General features: G+C 35.0%; 1 protein-coding gene across 13 annotated transcripts in view; it reads right to left on the bottom strand.

The window, feature by feature from the left end:
* The window catches only part of ADAMTS6 (ADAM metallopeptidase with thrombospondin type 1 motif 6), a 279,209-nt gene that overhangs the window by 154,082 nt on the left and 100,775 nt on the right, over window positions 1-24,352 (bottom strand). For all 13 annotated transcript variants that reach the window (XR_014262242.1, XR_014262243.1, XM_082457107.1 and 10 more), the window contains 2 exons: window positions 18,751-18,794; window positions 14,553-14,658 (listed from right to left, as the gene is read on the bottom strand). Coding sequence is in view for 11 of the 13 variants with exons in the window: in XM_082457107.1 (XP_082313233.1) it covers window positions 14,553-14,658; window positions 18,751-18,794 (150 nt within the window). In the remaining 2 variants the exon portion in view is untranslated. The remainder of the gene's footprint in view (window positions 1-14,552; window positions 14,659-18,750; window positions 18,795-24,352) is intronic.

Below are 24,352 nucleotides of genomic sequence, written 5' to 3'. Positions count from 1 at the left end.
CTATGTGTCAAATGTGACAGTCTGAGGAAGATGGCATTGTAGGAGAAAGGGGTAAAGGGCAATTTTTGCTTTTCATTAGGTATAAAAATTATCATACATGTATGACCTATAAAACTACATACATAAATATATATTACATACTTATAGAGTAATTACAAGAATTAACATATTATATATTTAGTGCTTAATACAAATATCAGACGAAATTGAAACAACATATTACAATATTAGTGCTAAGATTAAAAAGTAATATTGTAGGGCTTTCCCCCACTTCAGGCATTGCATAACCTACCAGTCCACTCCAAGCATAACTAGGCATACCCTCAATCACTGTGTTCAAAATTTGATTTTAATTTAGATACTTCTAAATCTATTAGACCTAACATTTAAATTACAGACATTTCTCATGCTTGATGAAACACAAAAGGGAATATTGCTGTAAAAATTTTTAAATTCAATATTTACTTTATCAATTCCCCATGTTTAAAAAATGATTTTACATATTATATTACTTTAATTTAACATATGTTTCAGATTTTTTTATATAAGCTCAGAATTCAGTATCCACAGTAGCAACAAAAGGTAAGTACGACATTAATTCAAAAGATACAGAGATTTAATTGTCAAGTTGTACCCCTTTTGGATTTAGTATTCAAAGGCCTATGGTTCCACAGATAAAAACTGAGTATATAGTAGAAACTGGGAATGCAAAAATAAGTAATGACCCTTACTCTCAAGGAGAGAGGAGTTAAAAGAGCAGAGGGCTCCTAACTATCCTGTATTTATATTTTCATGCTGAATCACCTCTTAATATAATAATTTCATAAGTCTACTACTGTGAAAAAAACTAAATATAATTTATCTGTCCTAAAATTGTATCTTTTAAGATTTAGAGTTCTTAATTCAACTATCATGTCTAAATACTTATTAACTTTACCATCTTGCTTCAATAAGCTTTATTATGTGCACATTTCCTTACTGATAGTTATTCTATAATAACAGTTATAAAAAACAGCAGTTGGGACATATGGCAATTCTTAAACTTTAAATTATTACTAGGTTTAATGTATGCAGATCTGAGCCCTCTGCTCTTTTTAATTTATGCCAGTTCTCTGGGGCTCTACTATTATGAATAACTGCTAAATTTATACATTCGGCCCACATCTTTCTTAATAATTTTAGCCTTGTAATTGTCTTCTGTACATTTCCACTTAGATGTTCTACAGGCATCTCAGCCTAAACCTATAAAAAACTGAACTCATTACTCCTTTACTTAAACAGGTTCCACCTTTATTTCAGTGGGTGGTACTGATGAGTCTACAGTCTCACTCACTAAGGTAGAAAGATGAGAGTAATACTCAGATGTCCCTCTCTCATCACTCACACTTAACCAAGTATCAAACCTTGCTAACTTTATCTCTTCAATAGGTCTTTAATCCATCCAAATGCCACTACCCAAGTTGCAGCCCTCATTATCTATAACGTATACAGCAGAAAGGTTTTGGAGCCATCCTAGAGCCAGAGAGCTTGCCTTCAACCCTGGCTTAACCACTTAATCTCTCTGTGTCTCAGTTAATTCACCTGTATAATGGGTAAAATATGTATTATTGTGTGTACTCACTGTGTTTAACACACTTCTAGAACAACTGCAATCCTCCCCACCCCCCAAATAATATTTGTAGTATTAACTTGGACAAATGCAACAGCATGGTTTCCTATGTGAAAGTCATATCCCATACAGCTTCCAGAGTGACCTATCTAAAATAAAAATCTTATCATGCTATTTCTGTTCAGAATTACTCAGTGACTTTCCACTGTTCTAAGACATAACATGCAAGCTTGTTATTATATACATAAGGCAATCTATCATCTACTTTTTGTCCATCTCACCAGTTTCATTTCACAAGTTCTTGGTTAGGCATTTCAACACCCAGCATCATTAAACTACATATAGTTATCATGATGCATCATATTCTTTGATATTTCAGGTGCGATGGCTCAAAAACAAAAAAAACAAAAAAACTGCCAATGGAGAATTTTAATCCAATGTAAATATCCTTCAAAAGTGAAGGTAAAATTTTAAAATTTCAGACAAATAAAAGGTAAGAGAATAACTTGCCAGGAAAATTGCATTATGAGAAATACTAATGGAAGTTTTTCAGGTATAAGGAACATAATAGATGAAAATGTGGATCTATTTACATCAAGGAATGAAAAAAGTACCTGAAATGGTAATGTATGTGTACTTATAAAATATACTGTTTCTTATTTTTAAATTTCGGTAAAAGATGATTGACCATCTAAAGCAAAAATAATAACAAGGTCTTATAGGATTTACAATATATAAAGAAGTAGAAATCTATGACAACAATAAACAAAGGATGAGAGGGAGGAAAAGGAAATACAGTATCTTATAGGTAAATTGCAGAAACTTTATTTAAAAATAAACTGTGATAAAGACCCAAATTGTAAACTATAGAGCAACCACTAAAAAATAAATAAGTAAACCAAGGAGGTATAGCTAATAATGCAATAGTAAAGATTAAATAACACATTTTAAAAATATTTAGTTAATTAATAGAGAAAAAGTGCAACAAAAATAGATAGGAAAAACTAGAAAACAAGCAACAAGATTAATGACCAAAACCCAGCTATATCAACAATTACATTAAATGTAAGTGGACAAAACAATATAGTTAAAAGATAGAAACTGTCAGACTGGATTTAAAAGAGCAAAACCCAAATATAAGTTGCCCAAAAGAAGTCCACTTTAAATATAAAGACATAGGGGGACTTCCTTGGTGGTCCAGTGGTCAAGAATCCACCTGCCAATGCAGGGACATGGGTTCGATCCCTGGTCAGGGAACTAAGATTCCACATGCTGTGTGGCAACTAAGCCCATGTGCCCCAACTACTGAGCTCGCGTGCCTCAACTAGAGAGCCTGTGTGCCATAAACTACAGAGCCCACGCACTCTGGAACCCGTGCGCCACAACTACAGAGCCCACGCACCCTGGAGCCTGTGCACCACAACTAGAGAAGAGAAAACCCGCATGCCAGAACTAGAGAAAAGCCTGCATGCCACAACGAAAGTTTCCGCATGCCTCAACGAAAATCCTAAGTGCTGCAACTAAGACCCAATGCAGCCAAAAAGAAATGAATTAATTAAAAATAAATAAACAAATATTTTAAAACACACACATTAAAAGAAGGCACAGGTAAGTTCATAGTAAAAGGATTTAAATATATACATACATATATATATTCCATGTAAACTGTATTAATGAGATAAAATAGATTTCAGAACAAGTAATACTACTAAGGATAAAAAGGGGTATTTCATAATGTTAAAGGGTTGATTCATCAAGAAGACATAATAATCCTAAATGTGAATGCACTTAATTAGAGAACTTCAAAATATATGACATGAAACTGACAAAAATGAAAGAAGAAACAGACAAACCTACATATACATTTGGAGATTTCAACACTTCTCTATTAGTAATTGATAGATCAGCTGTAAAGAAAAGTTGTAATACTATAGAACACTTGAACAATTAAGAAAATTAATGAAATCAAAATCTGTTTTTCTTTTAAGAAAACAGTAGAATTAATAAACCTTTAGCTGTATTGATCAAGAAAAAAAGGATAAGAGACATGAGCAAGATGGCAAAATAAGTAATTCCCAACTTGGTTCCCTTCACAGAGAGAGCAGCTAGCAAATATCAGTAGATAAGATGCCTTTGTGAAGAACCCAGAACCCAGGGATGAGTTAGAAGCACCCACTTGAACCAAAACAAAACACAAAACAAAAACAAGAAAAAAAAAAAAAAAGAAAAACCACATTAGAAAAGTAATAGGGGGACTTCCCTGGTGGCGCAATGGTTAAGAATCTGCCTGCCAATGCAGGGGACACGGGTTTGATCCCTGGTCCAGGAAGATCCCACATGCCGCATAGCAACTAAGTCCATGTGCCACAACTACTGAGCCTGTGCTCTAGAGCCCATGAGCCACAACTATTGAGCCCACATGCCACAACTGCTGAAGCCCACGTGCCTAGAGCCCATGCTCTTCAACAAGAGAAGCCACTGCAAGGAGAAGCCTGAGCACCACATCGAAGAGTAGCCCCCGCTTGCCGCAACCAGAGAAAGCCCACGTGCAGCAGTGAAGACCCAACGCAGCCAAAAATAAAATAAATAAAATACATAAATGTATAAAAAAAAAAAAAGAAAAGAAAAGAAAAGAAAGGTAATAGGAACAGTTTCACTTTGACTGCATTGTCCCTCTCCCAGGGCAGCATATCACTGCACCAAGTGGATCTCCCTGGGCCTACAGTTACGCTAGTGGAAAAAGGAGATCTCAAGGTGGCCATCCAGTTTCCCCAGCATTCCAGGACACATACCAGGAGAACCACTTAGATAGTGCCTAATGGGCATCACTTTGGGAATCAGATAAAGATGGGAAAAGGGAGCATGAGGCTCACAGCAATGAACACTTTGCATTCTTGCTAATGGTGGCACCCGAGCAGAGATCCCAGTGGTTCTGCTCATCTGCAGAGTTGAATTGGTGTTCGTTTCTGGCTGGGCAACTTGCTTGGCAGTTTTTCCAGGTCTGTGTCCCTTGCTATTGACCTCTCTCAGCCATGGACCCATTCTAGAGCCCCACACAGGAAAACAAGTCACTAGTCCTGCCCAATTGCTGACCAGAGCCTCCATCCCTACTCAACCAGGAAGCCTGGCCAGCGATGCCAGGTAGCTAGGCAGCATATCTGATATTCAGCCATCACAAAGAAGCATATCAGTAGCCCAACACAACTGCTGCAAAAGGCTGGAAGAGGAGATAGTTTCCTCAAACGCATAGACACCAGTGCAAAGATACAAAGATCACAGAGAATCAGGTAAACATTCAGGATCAAAGGAGACTAATAAGCTCCAGTGACTAACCCCAAAGAAATACAGATCTATGAACTATCTGAAAAAGAATTAGAATAACTCTCTTAAAGAAATTCAGTGAACTGTAAGAAAACAAAGATAGATAACTCTAAAAAAGAGACCATTAAAAAAAAAACACACACACACAGAAATGCTGCAGCTGAAGAATACAATGACTGAACTGAAGAATTTAGTAGCGAGCTTCAACAACGGACTTGACGAACAGAAGAAAAAAATCAGTGAACTGGAAGAAAAGTCAACTGAAGTTATCCCATCAGAGAAGCAAACAAAAAAGAATGAAAAACAGGGAAGACAGCCTATGTGAATTATGCTATATCATTAAGAGAAACTATCTATGCATTATTAGAGAAAGAGAAGGGAGAAGAATGGGGCAGAAAGCTTATTTATAGAAAGCAGCAAGGGAAAAAAATTACTCACATACAAAGGAACCCCCCCATACTCCATCAGCAGACTTCTCAGCAGAAACCTTGCAACCAGGAGAGAATGAGCTATATTTAAAGTGTCAGAAGAAAAAAACTGTCAACCAAGAACACTTAACAAAGGACAACTGGCAAATTTGTCCTTTAGAAATGAAGGAGAGATAAAGACTTTCTCAGATCAAAAAAGCTGAGGGAGTTCATCACCACTACACCTGCCTTACAAGAAATGCTGCAAGAAGTTCTTCAAGTTGAAATGAAAGGATGCTAATAAGTAATGCAAAAACACAAGAACATATAAAACGTACTGGTAAAGGCAAGTATATTGTCAAATTCAAAATATTCCAATATTGTAATATGGTAATGTATTAATCACTTAATTCTAGCATAAAGGTTAAGAACACATAAAATATAATTATAAAAATCTATAGCTACAATAATTTGCTAATCAATCACAATATAAAAGATGTAAATTGTGATGTCTAAAATATAAAATATGGGGAGGAATAAAAAGGTAGAATTTTTTATGCACTCAAAGTTAAGCTGTCATCAGCTTACAATAAAATGTTATATCTATAATATGTTTTATGTAAGGCTCATGGTTACCACAAAGCAAAAACCTACAGGAGATATACAAAGATAAAGAGAAGGGAATCAAAGCATACCACCACAGAAAATCATCATTCACAAAGGAAGATGGCAAGAAAGGAAAAAAGAAACAAAAGAATTACAAAACAGCCAAAAAAACAATTAATAAGATGGCATTATTAAGTCCTTACCTATCAATAATTACTTCAAATGTAAATGGCTTAAATTCTCCAATCAAAAGACACAGAGTGGCTAAATGGATTAAAAAAAAAAAAAAAGACAACTATATGCTGCCTACAAGAGACTTAACTCAGCCTTAAAGGAAACAAATAGGCTCAAAATGAAAGGGTGGAAAAAGATATTTGATGCAAATGTAAACCAAAATAGAACAGGAGTAGCTACACTTATAACAGGCAAAACAGACTTTAACTCAAAAACTAATATAAGATGAAGTAGGTCAAATATTATAATAAAGGGGTCAATTCATCAAGAGAATATAACAACTGTAAAGATTTTATGCACCTAACATAACGAGTACCTAAATATATAAAGCAAATTAAAAAAAGAAATTAATAAAATAATAATTAATGGGGACTACAATATCCTCACTTTCAATAATGGATAGATCACTCAAAAAAATCAAGAAACATTGGACTTGAATCACACTTTAGTTTATATGGTCTTAAAAGACATATACAGATCATTCCATCCAACAGTAACAGAATACGCATTCTTCTCAAGGTTACACAGAACATTCTCCAGGATAGATCACATAATAGGTCACAATACAAGTCTTAACAAATTTAAGAAGATTGAGATAATTTCCAGTCTCTTTTCTGACCACAATAGTGTAGAACTAAAGTCAACAATATGATAAAGCAAGGAAATTCACAAATACATAGAAATTACACAACATACTGCTGGTCAAAGAAGAAACCAAAAGAATAATCAAAACTATCTTGAGACAAATGTAAATGGAAACACAATATACCAAAACTTAAGGGATGCTGTAAAAGCAACTTTAAGGGGGAATTTTATAGCAATAAATGCCTACATTAAAAAATTCAAATAAATAGGCATCTAAATAAGAAAGGAAGAAGTAAAATTGTCCCTCTTTGCAGACATTATGAGCTTGTATACAGAAAAACCTAAAGATGCCACATAAAAATTTTTAGAATAAATGAATTCAATAAAGTACAGGACACAAAATCAAAATGCAAAAATCAGTTGTGTTTCTGCATACTAACAATGAATAAGCTGAAAAACAAAAAAACAAAGAAAACAATCTCATTTACAATAGCATAAAAAATATTAAGGAATAAATTTAGACAAGGACAGGAAAGATCCCTACACTGAAAGCTATAAGACATTTATAAAAGACACAAATAAATGAAAAGATAGTCCATGTAAATGGACAGGGTGAGTTAACACTGTTAAAATGTTCATACTACCTAAACCATCTAGTATAGATTGAATGCAATTCATATCAAAATTTCAATGACATTTTTTACAGAAATAGAAGAACAATCCTAAAATTTGTATGGAACTACAAAACACCCCAAATAGCCTAAGCAATCTTGAGAAAGAACAAAGCTGGAGGCATGACTATTCCTGATTTCAAACTATACTACAAAGCTACAGTAATCAAAACAGTATGGTATTCGCATAAAAACAGACACATAGACCCAATAGAACAGAATGGGGAGTCCATAAAAAAAACCCCACACATATATTTTCAACTAATATTTGAAAAGGGAGTCAAGCATAGTCAATGAGAAAAGGATAGTCTCTTCAATAAATGATGTTGGGAAAACTGGACATTACCATGCAAAAAAAAAAAAAAAAAAAAAAGAAAGAAATTGGACCCCCCCATCTTACACAACTCACAAGAATTAACTTAAAATAGATTAATGACTTAAATGTAAACCCAGAAACTATAAAACTTCTAGAAGAAAACATAGGGGAAAAGCTCCTTGACAGTGTCTTGGCAATGAGCTTTTGGATATGAAATCAAAAGCATAAGCAACAAAAGCAAGAATAAACAAAGTTGGACTACATCAAACTAAAAAGCTGCTACACAGCAAAAGGAGCAATCAACAAAATGAAAAGGCAACCTATGGAATGGAAGAAAATATTTGCAAACCACACAACTGATGAGGGATTAAAATCCAAAATATAAAGGAACTCATACAACTCAATAGCCAAAACAAACAAACAATCTGATTTTAAAATGGGCAAAGGACCTGAGGAGACATTATTCTAAAGAAGACATATAGATGACCAACAAGTACTTGAAAAGGTGCTCACATCACTAATCATCTAGTAAATGAAAATCAAAACCACAATGAGATATAATCTTATACCTGTTAGAATGGCTAATAAGAGACTTCAAGTGCTGGCAAAGATGTGGAGAAAAGGGAACTATTGTGCACTGTTGGTGGGAAGGTAAATTGGTACAGTCACTATGGAAAATAGTATAAAGGTTTCTCAAAAAAATTAAAAATAGAACTACCATATGATCCAGCAATCCCACTTCTTCTTATATAGCCAAAGGAAATAAAATTTCTATTTCAAATAGATATCTACGCCCCCATGTTCACTGCAGCATTACTCACAGTAGCCAAGAAAACACCCTAAGTACCTACCAGTGGATGAATGGCTAAAGGAAATGTGATACACATACACCCACACACATAGTGGAATATTATTCAATCATAAAAAAGAAGGAAATTCTGCCATTTCCTTCTGTACAGCAAAAGAAACAATCAACAAAATGAAAAGGCAAACTAGGGAATGGAAGAAAATATTTGCAACATGGATGAACCTTGGGGGCATTATGGTAAGTGAAATAGGTCAGATAAAGACAAATATTGTATGATCTCACTTATATGTGGAATCTAAAAGCTGAACTCATAGACAGTAGATTGGTGGTTGTCAGGGGATCGGGGTCTGGAGGAAATGGGAAGATGTTGTTCAAAGTGTACAAACTTCCAGTTGTAAGATGAATAAGTTCTAGGGGGGGCTCAGTAAAGCATGGTGACTATAGTTAATAATACTGTATTGTATACTTGAAAGTTGCTCAGAGAATGAATCTTAAATGTTCTCACCACACACACAAAAAAAGGTAATTATATGATGTGCTGGATCTATTAACTAACCTTATCATGGTAATCATTTCGCAATATATACGTGTATCAAATCATCACGTTGTACCTCTTAAACTTATACAATGTTATATGTCAATTATATCTCAATAAAGCTGGAAAAAAAGGAGAAAACACAAATTACAAATATCAGGAATGAATGATGGAACATCATTATTTATATTATAGACATTAAAAAAGACAGTAAGAGAATATTAAGAATAACTACATAACAAAATTGACAATTTAGCTGAAATAGTCTAATACTTTGAAAGACATAATTAACCAAAAGAAGACTCAAAAGATTTAGATATGTTATCCTATATCTAATTTAAAAATTAAATTATTAATAATATTCTCACAAAGAAAATTCCAGGCTCAGATGGTTTCATTGGTGAAGTCTATCAAACACTTAAGGACGAAATAATATCAACCTTATGTATACAAACTCTCCCAGAAAATAGAACACTTCCTAATTCGATTTATAAGACTAACTTTATTCTGATACCAAAACTAGTCAAAGACATTAAAAGAAAACTACAAACCAACAAACTTTTTTTAAACAAATTGGGCTGAAATACTTGGATCTTCATATGAGGAAAAAAGGGAACTTCCACCCTTACCTCACACCATACAAAAAAAGTTAACTCAAAATGAATTATAGATCTTAATATAAAAGCTAAAAGTATAAAATTTAGACAAAAATATAGAAGAAAATCTTCACAATCTTGAAGTAGGCAAAGATTTCTTAGGACACAAAAAACACAAACCATAAAGGAAAAATTATAAATTAGACTTCATCAAAATTTTTAAATTCTGCTTTTCAGAAGACCTCATTAAAAAATGAATGGCAAGCAAAAGACTTGGAGAAAATATTCACATTATGTATACATGATAAAGACTTTTATCCAGAATATATTGAGAACTCTTACAGCTCAATAAGAAGGAAACACCTAATTTTTTTTTTAAATGGGAAAAGGATTTGAATAGACATTTAAGAAGATAATGAATAACAAGCACAAGAAAAGATGTTCACCATCACTAACATCATTATTTATCAGAAAATAATCAACTAATTAAAGGCACAACGAGATACCACTAAAACACATAATAATGGCTAAATCAAAAAGATTTATAATAATAAATATTGGCAAGGATCTGCAGTAACTGGAACTCTCATAGATTGCTAGTGGGACTGCAAAATGGTATACAGTCACTTTGAATTAGAGTTTTCTTGTTTATTATAAAGTGAAACTAACATATACCATACTACCAGCAGCACTACCCAAGAGAAATAAAAGCATATGTCCAGACAAATTCTTGTACATGGTTGTTCATACCAGATCTATTTATAATAGCTCCAAACTAGAAACAATCTAAAATGTGATGTGTGCTATTATGATATGGAATACTCCTTAGGGAAAAAAAGAACTATTGATACACACAACAACAACATGACTGAACCTCAAAACCACTGTGCTGGGGGAAGGAAGCTAGACACAAAAGAATACCCACGATATGAGTCCATTTAAATGAAACTATAGAAAAGATGAGTTTAATCTATAAAGATAAAAAGTAGATCTGTGGTTGTCTGGGGCCAAGGAAAGGGGGAGGAGTGTGGAGACTGACTGTAAAAGGGAACAAAGGGACTTTTTCAGGCAATGTAAATGTTGGTAGCTTGATTGTGGTGGTGGGTACATGGTTATACACATTTGTCAAAATTTCTCAAACTGTACACAAAATGGGCGCATATTTATTGTATATAAATTATAACTAAATGTTTTAAAACTTACTCATGGGAAAGCAAACACTTCCAGAAAATAGAACACTTAACTCATTTTATGACTAACACTTTTTCAATACCAAAACTAGACAAAGGCATTAAAGTGCCAACTACCTTGGTGTATGTTTATTATTAGCCTTCTATCAAGAAAACACAGCACTTGTACACACTGCTATTTTTAAAATGGATAACCAACAAGGACCTACTATATAGCACAGGGAACTCTGCTCAATATTGTATAACAACCTAAATGGGAAAAGAATTTGAAAAAGAATAGCTATATGTGTATGTATAACTGAATCACTTTTCTGTACACCTGAAACTATCACAACATTGTTAATCAACTATACTCCAATATAAAATAAAAAGTAAAAAAAAAATTTAAAAAGTCTCCATATATTGTACACCCACAAAAAAAAAAAAGAAAAGAAAAGAAAAGAAAAAGAAAACAGCACTGATCAAGCATTTAAAGATACTGAGGTATTTGCAGCAGGAGAGGGGAAGTTTGGATAAAGAAAACAGTAATAATAGCTTCCTAACACAGTAACCTAATTTACAATTTTATCCTGAAGTCTTGCCACATTTCTCCTTCTTTAAAAACTTCATCTCCTAACCAATCTTCTATAAAAAATATATCTCTACTGGTAAGACCAAACATTGAAAATGATTTCTAAAAGCAAGACTGATAAACCCCTGCAGCTTTCAATACAACTTCTGACAATTCTTTCAAAATTAGAGTAACAGTTCACTCAATCACTATTAATTAATAAATGAGTTAAGTCAAATCTAAAAGTTTTATGATGATAGGACCTGTTCACTTATTGTGAAAAAAAGTCAGACATATATAATAGTAGAGAGAGCACCATAATGAACTCCCATCCACATGTCATCAACATTATAAAATTCAAAATGTTATTATTCTTGCTTTATCTTTCTCTTTTTATCTCCTTTCTTTAACAAGCAAATCTCAGATGTCCTGACACTTCAGTCACATATACTTCAATATGCATCTCTAAAAAATATGAATTTTTAAAAAAGATTTCTTTTTAAGATTACTTATTTTTGTACAGTATGAATATATTAGCTAGCTTTCTCAATAGACTACATATCTGGTTGAATTCTTGCCACCTGTCTTGAACATCATAATTTTTTTCAACTTCTGAAAACTATGGCAACTACATTATTAATAAAAAAGTCTTTCAAAGAATATTCTTTTCTATAAGATTTCATTAAGTGTTGATAGCTTATAGCCTTCATTAAAACTAGACATGTCATTTAAATATAGCATAAAGCTCAGTTTTTCATTTGACAAGGAAACTAATTTCTTGTTTGGATAAGGGAGTGAACAGAAATAAAAAGTGGTCACTAAGGCCTAGCCAAAGAAAAGAAGTTATCCATTGCTGTTTAAAATTGATATAATATCCCTACATAAGTATACAATGGGTGCAAAACCATATTCTACACAACCTAAAGATTGGTAGAAAGTATTCGCATTCTAGTGACTCAGTAGAGGCACTTCTCACTAATTCATGGTCGAATATTTTTCACTGTAATTAATCTGGAGATATCATCACATCACTTAACATTCATTCTACTAAATGATAAAAATTACAAAAACCTTTGTTTTATACTCTATAGAGTATAGAGCACATTATACTCTATTTGAAAAGTATACCTGATATATTTACCATGACTATTATTTTGTTTCAGGAAGAATAGAGAGCACTATATTTTAATGATGACATGAGTTGTACTAGAGTTGACTTGATAAATTCCTTAATGCTAAACCCTAAGATCTTAAAAGTAAGTAAAAGGATTTTCATCCATGAATAAGACACTGTGTTAAACATACCCTACCTAGTTGTCTGAGGACAAAGGGATAGGGGGATAGTGACATAGGAATCAACATGGAAAGAAAGTTAATTTTTAGGGTTTCAAAGAACATTTTTGAATTGAAGCGTTTCTTCTGGCTTTCAATATAAAGCATTTTGTAAATTCCCCCCCCCATTTTTAACACTCACATCATCAAAAAAGAATTAGCTATGAAATAAAGTTACACCAAGGCACATAAATTTTAAGAGGTATATTCTACTTCTCTTCTACATTTCTTCTACATAAGGTACAAACCATTCATCTTAGGAAGAATCAAAAGGAATTATCCATAAGGTCAACAAAAAAATCTAGGAAGCCTCAGAGTAGCTCAGTTAGAATCTTAGTAAAAGATAAAAAGAGAGATAAACCCTCACCTTGCCTGTTTAAGTACATATAAGAATGGGACTTACAATGCATACATTGACATTGACTAACTCATGGCTGCATGAGGTAATACTGCTCTCATACACACATTATTTATCCACTACATGTTACTTGTCCTAACCTTTCAATTTAATTGAATCTAACAGAACCTATTAAATTCAGCCTGGTTGCATAAGATTATGACAGTAATTAATGAGTCAGATTTTTAAGTGAGTTGAAGATAAACCGCCTGGTTAAGAAGGCTTTTCCCTTTTGTTCCCCCGCTGTTTATTGAAATGGAAACTAGAATACCAATATTCTTAGGATTCCACTAAAAGTGTAATACTGACTTTTCCCTGTGTCTGAATTAAGTCAGGTTTGAAACTTGTTGGTTACTTGAATTCACACATAAATCAATACCAATTTGGTAAAATTTAAATTGCAATTTTCAAAATAATGCAACAGACTGACCCAATTTTACTCTCCCCTTTGGGAAAAAAAAAAAAGCTGAACTACAGATTTATCTCAGGAATGACCTCTGAGGCAAGTCATATAATAAACATTCATTTTATTTGTTCTTTTTTCCCCCCATCCATTTTTCTACCAAAAAAAGCAGACTGTAAAATTTAAATCATAGAAACATCAGAAGTTCTTACAAATAGGCTGCTTGTTTTAGTTTAAAATGTTTGACTATCCTTTTAAAGTTTTCAAACTTCTCTCCCTCCACATAAGCAAGCTTTTACGTTTACTATTGCCTGTCTATTTGAAATAAAGTAAGGGTTTTATCGCTATTGGGTGGTGGGTTGGGGGAGGGGGAAGTCATAGGATAGTTTTTGGCACAGATTTATTTAAAACAAATATTAAAAACTCCAGATCCTCCTGAAAAGTAGTGAGGATGATATCTCACTACTCTTGCAATATCAGGGTTTTTTTTTTTTTCCACTGACACACAAGTGCACCTGAAAATACAAGTTGCATAGCAGTGATTACACAAACCTAGAAAAGGCATGCTCACAGCTGTTATGAAGAGTGAAAACTCAAAGTACACTTTACGGTAATGGTGTCAATGATGATTTTTAAATATATATGTATTGTCACTTGAGAAAAAGAAAGATTATTTAAACAATTTGACTGTGAGAAACTCGGTGTTGAGTGGACCACGGTAAAGCTAAATTGTTTCGAATGTACATAACAAAACTTAAGTGTGGTGCATTCACCACTCTGAGGACACTAGTCATTGAATCAGAAAGATTATTTAACAAGTCTCCAGTTCTTAAGATGATTTATCCCAATACCTTAAATGATAACATTCTCTATTGAAATCAGACAAAAAGGCAGTAAAATATGGTTGAGCACGGGCGTTCCACACAGTAGTTATGAGTTGCTCAAAAGAGTGGAGTTCTAAAATTTATTTTGATTTTCTTAAACTCACTCACTTGTGACCAATCTCATGTGCAATGGTAAAAGCTGAACCCAGGCCAATGTCTTCATTAATGCTGCAGCTCCTTTCAGGCTCACACATTCCAGCCACAGAGGCCAAGCCTGAATAAACAGAAGGAGACACAAAGGGTCAAGCCAAGGTGTTTCAGTCTTAAAAAGCCCATACTTATAAATGCCTGGATTCTTTTTAATAACCTCCATGCACAGAAGGAGCAGTTGGCAAAAGGTTAACTTTCTAGTCATTTGCAAAATCACTGGGGGGAGTTTCACTTTGCCGGCTAGACATTAATATTTTTTGAACTGCAGTCAGTGCTGGAAAATGTCTAGACTAGGGGTTAGATTTATAAATTTTACTTCTGGTAACTTGGGACCACCTAGTAACTTGAGCCAGAAGAGGGAATTCAAGAAAGCATTTCTATTTTAACATTCTTCAGGCTGTAGAAAGCAAAATATATCCACATTATTTTTCTAAAGAGATCTGTTTAAGTTTAGTGGGTTCATAAAAATATACAAGCAACTTTTTAGTTACCAAAAAAAGGGAATCCCAAACGGTTTTTAAAAATGACATTTTTATAAAAACAAAAATGAATGATTCAAAACAGAAAACGAACTGTTAAAGATGGGAGGTTTTTGCATTTTTTTAATCTTCTGAAATTAGTCCTGCAAGTGATGCAACAATTTCTATAAGTATTTTAATGGGCGGAAAGTCATTCACACATTCAGCGTGGTTCTCCCCTCTCTCATCCCCCTTAAATGCATTAGTTTTAGTAATAAAGCAAAAACTATGGTGTTAATTCACTGATTCTAGTGAAATGTTATATTACTCAAGGTATTCTTCCCTTGGGAATTTTAGTATGTAAAAGTTTTAATATTTATTTCCAAATGAATATCATGCTCTGTGATTAGTTCAAAACTTTAAAATAGTGCTGAGAAAAAAGAATTTTTGTGTGAAAGATATAATGTCATGTGTTATAAGGAAACAGATGCCAAGTCATACTTAACACACATATGTACTAAAGTTATTTAGAAGAAATTGAAGGAAAAGTAGGAAAAATATTTTATATGATAGTAGTCTACTATCAACACCCAGGTATTAATAATTACTTTCCCACCAAAAGTGATTTCAATCCAATTCAATTAATATTTATCAAATGCAATAAACAATGTTCTGCGCTAGGCACAAAGTCCAGTTGCACTAATTTGGAACAGTAAAAGCTATTCAATTCATATTCTTACTGACAAGAAAGCTCTAGAAATTGTGTATTTTTGTATGTTCTAATATAAAATATCAACATTAATAACCACATTGGAAAAGAGCTGAGGTTAGTGTTGGATTTGCTGATAGACTGTTTGCTTTTCCTACTGATTTATGTTGCAAGGGGGGCAGGAGTTGGGGAGGAGGTGATTTTTGCCTCACAGAGCTAATAATAGTGATACCTTTGTTCTGCCCTTCCATTCACTTAGAGGTCTTGGGACTTGAAGAAGAGGAAGTAAAGAGGGACTAGTTGAGGCAGGATGACTTAATTTTTTTTGGTTAATCAAAAATATTTAATGAATATTACTTCCAAATTCCACTGAGAGATAAAGAGACAGAGAGAGGGAAAATACGAAAAAGTTTGCAGTACTTTATCTGCCTTTAAGCTATTGGGTTCAACATGGTCCATGATATGGGAAAAACAAAGCCACTCTATTTGAATATTGTTTCTGTTTCGAGCTTTATGAAATTTGGTTTAAAAAATTGCTAATATTTATTGTTAAATTAACATTACTTATATTTCCTGAAATCTGTTATGTCATTATCTTTTTGTTGTTGTTGTTTTTCTTCTTTGGTATGTGCCATATGGCCCTATTTTTAATTGAGAATCCCAGATGACTCCCCAAGGTGTATTTGTAAGCACAGATTTACTTATGCATCTGATATAAAATTGTTAGCTCTACTAAAAGAACCACCTAAGAAAAAACATATCTGAGAAATAACTATTTGTTGAAAGTATAAGGTAAATCTTAACTAAAATAAAATAATAATTTAGATGCTAATGTATTTTTCACAACTTCCCACCATTTTTTCTATTCCTGTAAAATTGAAGCTGTCAGAGTTCTTATGTGTGATTGTGTTAATAGGGGTTTGATTACTATTCGGGTCATTTAGATTTCCTCAGTTTGATGGCCACAGTTTGCACCCTGAAATCTACTTAGCCAGGTTACAACTGGTCACCAGCAGTACTAAGCAAGAAAATATCCAAGAATCAGCATGAAAACCAATATGAAAGTTACCAGAAAGACCACTCAAAAAGAAAAAACCTGATCAACTGTGCTGATAATATATTTTCCACATATTAAAATCAACACATGTATAAACAACACAATTCATTCAGTTTTCAGTATAAGAAATAGTATAAAAATAAGTTATAATGGTTTATAATTTGAAAAATAATTTATATTAGGATTGAAAATATACTGGCATGTACCCAAGTATTAAAATATTGATTCTGGAAATTAATAAACTATCCCAAAGTATTAGGCAGTGTTATTATTCATGTCCCAATGAAGAACATATCTCAGTATAAATAAACTACCTTCAAAAAGCAGAATAGAATATGTATAGATACATACATATGCATATAGCTATACATATATATTTCCTCAAAATAAACACACTAGAGAATACAAGCTAGAGCTTGTAGCCTCTTTGAAACTTGGTGAATATTATACCTAAAACTGATTAAGCACTTAGTAAATGCTTATGGAGTGTGTACAATACAGGGAATAAGTTAAACAGTATAATTTCTACATTAAATAACACCAGTTCATTTCTATAGTAAACGCCTTTATATTTCCTTAAATGACTTAAAAAATATCCTTGCAGCATAAGGGCAGATATTACTCCTACATCATAGATAAGGAAATTGAGGAACAAAGAGCTAAATAAACTGTAAAAGGTAATGCACTGAAACTGCCAAAGCCAGTTGTTGGTTTTCAGCTCAGGTTCCCTTCCTTTGGATAATTGTTGGTCTTGTTAACCTAAAACACTGTGAAGAAAATCTTTTTGATGTGAGCTCTCTCAGCAAAGAGTTCTTTCTCTGTGTTATGATTTTAACCAGCAAACTTCTCCACCATAATACTTGTCATCGGCAAATTGGGATTTCTCCTTTTGCTGTAAATCCTGAGGGATATGAGGAAGGAGAAGCCTGGGAAGGCAGGTAAGATCATCAAGAGAAATTTTAATTTTTGAAGAGATGTTTCACTGACCTCTCCAGGAAGTAGGGTAACACCTTTTCTCCCACCTCTACTTTAAATTTGATCATCCCCAAATTCTCATGAGGCGCATAGGAACAGAATTCATAACTATTCCTTTACAGATAAGAAAAGTGAGACTTGTCAGAGAATCTAGAGAATTCACCTTCAGTTGCTTAACTTCTGAGTCTGTAAAAAGTCTCTACGACTAAAAAAAACCCACCATATAAAAGCCTCCTGCTTTTACTTAAAATAATTCTAGTTGCTTAAAATTTAGTCTACTTGAAAGCTACCATTTTCCCCCATTTGTATTTGCAGTTAACTTTTAACCACTACAAAGTTATGCTCTGCAACAAAATGATTTTTTAATTTCTAGAATACTATAGAATTGCTTTAAAAAAAAACAAGTGATATTTGGGAAGCACAAGAAAGATAATTCTGTCCTCTCTCTCCACCTCTGGCTGTAATATTTTATAAAATTGGTTTTATTCTGTTCAGGTAATAAAATGTTCCAATAATATCTTTATTTATGAGGATATAATCTTTCCACAAAATTGGACCAAAAGAAGTACTGTTCTTAATGCCTCTCCATGAAGTATCCCCTAAGTTTTTTTTCCCTTTCCTTCCTAGACTGAGATTAAAGCTGGTTGCTTTAATTTGCTCTCAAACTCCTTAGTATTTTTGGAAAATACATTACAGAGATGGATTATACGAAAATGAGTGGTAACTTTTGATTTATTATTACTGTTTGATGATTTTGAATCACCTCCTAAGCTGTTTTTAATCATCATTCTACTTGTTTCCTATTAAGTGACATAAACACAAAGGTCAGGTTTACCAGTTTATAGGCATAATTTCAGATGTGGCAGAAAAGAAAATTACCAAATTAATAATAATGAAAAGTAAAGCCATTGGACCAAAAAGACAATCTGAACTATCCTCCCTTTATAAAAAACTTACCCAGTGTTCCACAGGGCTTATTTTTATAAGTGCAGATATCATATCTATAGAGGAGAAAAAAGAGAAATGAAATTTGTAATCTGATCAAATTTGTAAAATATTTTTGTATATTCATCACATTTCTTTCATGGAGCTCTGGTTGTCAGACCACAATCAGCGCAATTATGAGCAGCCAGCTGGAGTGTCGGCATTTTCAGCACTCTGGGGGACAAGCCAGCTGCACTACACTCACAGCCTCTGGCTGCAAGCCAATGGGACACCTGCCAGTAAGAAAGAAAGGTTAAAGTGGATTTTTGTAATTGCAAGTTCCATAAAACCATCTACCATACTGTTTTGAAGCTAGAATAGCTTGTCTGCAGATTGCTACTGCTTCTACAAAAAGCAAATGGGTGGCTTTTTATTCCCAATATCTTTTGGACCTGCTGGAATATTTTTTTATTATAGCCACAGACTATATTTTATACTTCTGAGCTATAAGCAATATTTAGAGTTCCCTTAACTCTAACACAGGTTCTTGTTTAAAAATAAACTAGGGGACTTCCCTGGTGGCACAGTGGTTAAGAACCCACCTGACAATGCAGGGGACACAGGTTCAAACCCTGGTCCAGGAAGATCCCACACGCCACGGAGCAACAAAGCCAGTGCGCCACAACTACCGCTCCTTTGCTCTAGAGCCCGTGAGCCACAACTACTGAAGCCCGCACGCCTAGCGCCCATGCTCCACAACAAGAGAGGCCACTGCAATGAGAAGCCCGCGCACCGCAACGAAGAGTAGCCCCCGCTCACCGTTACTAGAGAAAGCCTGTGCGCAGCAACGAAGACCCAACGCAGCCCAAAATAAAATATAAATTAATTAATTAATTTTTAAAAATAAGAATAAACTAGGGCAATACAGCAATGGGAATAAAATTGATATCACATAGTTTTCCTAGTTGTATACCAGCAATTTAGTGTGGTTAAAACACAAATATTTTACAAACAGCTAAATAAATAGCTCAATAGAAAGCTTTCCTAATGATGGTCAGATACTTATTCTAATGCTGTACTATATTATAACTCAATACAAAAGATGGAATCCATAATGCTGCATATTTAAAAATATATTACATTTAGAATGCTAAATTAGTATTGATGTGGACATTTATTTTTAGTATTTTTATAATATCTTTGTAAACTAATCTCTAAAATCAAAAGTATTCAAAGTTCTAAAGTGAGAATAAAAAATAAAGTTAAAAAGACTGAACGTTTTTACTTGCCTACAATTTATGCGACAAATGAAAAGATTTTCAGGAAAAAAATAAAATTTCACCAACTAAATGAAAATCCAGGTTGTAAGTTTTTTTTTTTAATTGTATATAAATAATGGTTAGTCCATAGTACTAGAGGAAGGCGTTAATAATTAATCCCATTCTTGTTTATCAGATCGAAACTTATTTTCAAGAAACAAATATACCAGCATACCACTGGTTATTCTCATTAAAATCCCTAGAGATTCCCTTTGCCTATTTTTGAATTTCAAAATCTTCATCTTGTTCACTTTACATTTGAGAAAAGGGATTTCTTCTCCTCTTGCATACCATTCTCTTCTGACCATTCACATATTCATCTCCTCTCTTCTCTTGTAATTGGAAACCACAGGATTGCAGTATCTGGTACACTCTTGAATATAAGATAGAGAGAGGGTACTTGGTGTACTTACCAAAGCACCAGAAAGTATATTCTGGGTGTCACAACCAATTTATCTTGTGATTATATGTGTAATGCCTATGACATTACATAGACAGAACCCATACCAGCAGTCTTCAACAAAATGCAAAAAAAGGCTTCTCATGGGTAATGCAGATATAAATGTTTAAACGAAGCCTATTTCCAAATCCTCAATTTCCATATGTACCCTTTCCTAAAATTGATTTGCCTGAGGATGCATCTGCAAGTCACCAGTATTCTGTCCCTCTTTCGAGTCTCACAATCATCCTGTTTCTACTTTACAAAAAAGAAAGCATACTTCTCACCCATCCCAAACCTTGCTATGGTGCCTTGTTCCCCACCCACCCCTGTGGGTAAAAGTCTTCAGCGCATTAATGCAAAGGGATAATTCAAGAGTGCATTGGGGGAAAACCAAGATGGTGGATGAGTAGGAGGACGTGGAGTTCATCTCTCTCCACAAATGCATCAAGAATACATCTACAGATGGAACAATTCTCACAGAACACCGGCTGGACACTAGCAGAAGACCTTGGACACTGGAAAGGACAAGAAAGATCCCCGCACAACTGCGTAGGATGAAAGAAAGAAGGGAAAAAGAAGAGGAGAGGCAGCGGAACGGGATCTATACCCCTGGGGTTGGGGGGGGGGGAGCTAAAGCAGAGGGGCGGTTCCCGCATCTGGGGAAATCCCCTCACTGACGGGGAAATCAGTTGGGACAGAAGGGGAGCATCTGAGGCTGCTGGAGGAGGATGAAACGGCTTGTCTGTGGCAGATAGGACAGAGTGAGAACTACACAGATGGTCCGTGCCACAGCCCTGGGCGCCCCAGACTGGGACGTGTGTCTGCTGGTGCACACGGGGGGCGGGGGGAGGCGCTGAGAGCTGGAACATGCGGACTGAAGAGCAAACCTGGGAGCAAAACTGCTGTTGGCCGCCGAGGAGACAGCCTGAGAGGACGGGAGGGAGGAAATCCGCAACCAGGAATGCTTGTGGAGGAAACCCAGACTGCCATAGAAGCAAGGCACCGCTGTTGAGTGATGTGCAGGGGGTGGAGCCGCCATTGCAGCCTCTCTCTCCCCACGCGCCGGCCAGCTGTCCCGCCAGGCACCAGGAAAAGCCCCCAACAGGGCTGGCCTTCTCATGCCTGCCACCAGGAGCTACAAAAAGCCCCCACCAGAGCTGACCTTCTCGCGCCGGCCGCCAGGCACTAGGAAACGCCCACCCTAGGGCCAGATCTCTTGTGCTTGTGGCCACCGGCTTTCCCGTGCGTCTGTCGCCACCGGGGCCCCCGTGACCCAGGAAGTCGTGCCACCTCTGCGCCCTGTCCTCACCGGGGCAGACCCGAATGCTCCAGGGCAGCCTTCGGAGCAGACTTCTGTGGGTGGCCCACATACAGAGGTGGGGCTAAAACCACAGCTGAGCCCCAGGCGCAGAGCAACTAAGGAAGAGGAACAAATGAAGCACCGGACAAAGGATTAATCTCCAAAATATACAAACAGCTCATGCAGCTCAATATCAAAAAAACAAACAACCCAGTCAAAAAATGGGCAGAAGACCTAAACAGACATTTTTCCAAGGAAGACACACAGATGGCCAAGAGGCACATAAAAAGATGCTCAACATCACTAATTATTAGAGAAATGTAAATCAAATCTACAATAGATATCACCTCACACCGGTGAGAATGGCCATCATCACAAAAACCACAAACAATAAATGCTGGAGAGGGTGTGGAGAAAAGGGAACCCTCTTGCACTGTTGGTGGGAATGTAAATTGATACAGCCACTATGGAGAACAGTATGGAGGTTCCTCAAAAAACTAAAAATAGAACTACCATATGACCCAGCAATCCCACTACTGGGCATATACCCAGAGAAAACCCTAATTCAAAAAGACACATGCACCCCAATGTTCACTGCAGCACTATTTACAATAGCCAGGACATGGAAGCAAGCTAAGTGTCCATTGACAGATGAATGGATAAAGAAGAAGTGACACATATATACAATGGAATACTACTCAGCCATAAAAAGGAACAAATTGGGTCATTTGTAGAGACGTGGATGGACCTAGAGACTGTCATACAGAATAAAGTAAGTCAGAAAGAGAAAAACATCGTATATTAATGCATATATGTGGAATCTGAAAAAATTGGTATAAGCCATCTTATTTACAAAGCAGAAATAGAGACACAGACGTAGAGAACAAACGTATGGATACCAAGGGAGAAAGAGGGGTGTGTGATGAATTGGGAGACTGGGATTGACATATATATACTATTGATACTATGTATAAAATAGATAACTAATGAGAACCTACTGTATAGCACAGGGAACTCTACTCAATGCTCTGTGGTGACCTAAATGGGAAGGAAATCCAAAAAAGAGGGGATACCTGTATACGTATAGCTGATTCACTTTGCTGTACAATAGAAACTAACACAACATTGTAAAGCAACTATACTCCAATAAAAATTAAAAAAAAAAAAAAAGAATGCATTGATCCTGGAGGATAATCCTTTATGAGCAAAGCAAGAAAAATTGAAGGGGATGACATTTGTTTCATCCTGGGAAGACCTGGGGTCTGTCAGTCTGATTGTTTATAAATCAATCTATATACCTATCTCACATTTAGAATTCAGAAGTGAGATGGTTGTCATGGAGTGTATTAACAGGTTGATTTGACCTAAAAAATGAAGTCAGGCTTGTTATTGACTGATAGTAAGTCTGACTTAGCTAAGTAGTTTGGGAACAAGGAATGATTTAGCCAGTCAGATTTTATGCAGACATTTTTCATGACTGAATGAAATAGGCAGCTCCAAAGTTTTGACAAAATTTATTTAAAGCATATACACAATATATAAAATGTTTTTAGCTATAGTCTCTGTAGCTACTTAAACTTGTGATAAAAAGTATTTTATTTTACTTATTTTTTTCTTTTCAACTCACTGCTTTTATTTATTCATTAATATCTTTATTGGAGTATAATTGTTTTACAATGTTGTGTTAGTTCCTGCTGTACAACAAAGTGAATCAGCTATATGTATACATATATCCCCATATCCCCTCCCTCTTGAGCCTCCCTCCCATCCTCCTTATCCCACCCCTCTAGGTCATCACAAAGCGTCAAGCTGATCTCCCTGTGCTATGCAGCAGTTTCCCACTAGCCACACATTTTACATTTGGTAGTGTATGTATGTCAATGCTACTCTCTCACTTTGTCCCAGCTTCCCCTCCCCACCCCCCCCACCCCGTGACCTCAAGTCCGTTCTCTAGGCCTGCGTCTTTATTCCTGCCCTGCCACTAGTTTCATCAGTACCGTTGATAAAAAGTATTTTAGATATCAGCTTTAATATATACAAAGTGGTACATCATTTTAAAAAATTATTTTAGGAGGCAAATTAAGCAAAAAATTTGAAAAGCACAGATAAATACAACTTATATTTCCACCTCAAAGCAGTCCTTTCTCATCTCCTTTCCGTGTTCTCATTTTGCCTACACCCTTTATATTATACTCATGATGAATATTATTTCATTCTGTCATGACTGCAAAAATACCTACACAAAGGCTAAAGCCACCAACAAATAATACAAGCTAAAGCATCTTAGACTAGGATAATTCTATTTGCATTTTCTTCAGCTTTCTCCAATCCTCTAATATACCTATAGAATTCTCCATAAGCCATGCTCTAGGGAAAAGATGGGATTTCCTAGTGGCTTCTTCATTCAATTCACACTCTATCCTTCTCTATTCTATATTCACAGAGAGCAGTTATGATCTATGCTTCACCTTTAATACCAAGTACTAAAGAGCAACATTTTTACATTCATTCTTTCTTATACAGATGTACTAAGCACTTATCACATGCCCAGGTATAGTGCCATATACTAGAACC

Source organism: Balaenoptera physalus, assembly GCF_965194825.1.
Source record: "Balaenoptera physalus genome assembly, chromosome: 3".
NCBI classification, from domain to species: Eukaryota; Metazoa; Chordata; class Mammalia; order Artiodactyla; family Balaenopteridae; genus Balaenoptera; species Balaenoptera physalus.
The sequence above is the reverse complement of the archived record's forward strand: the minus strand, read 5'-3'. Positions and strand labels throughout refer to the sequence as shown.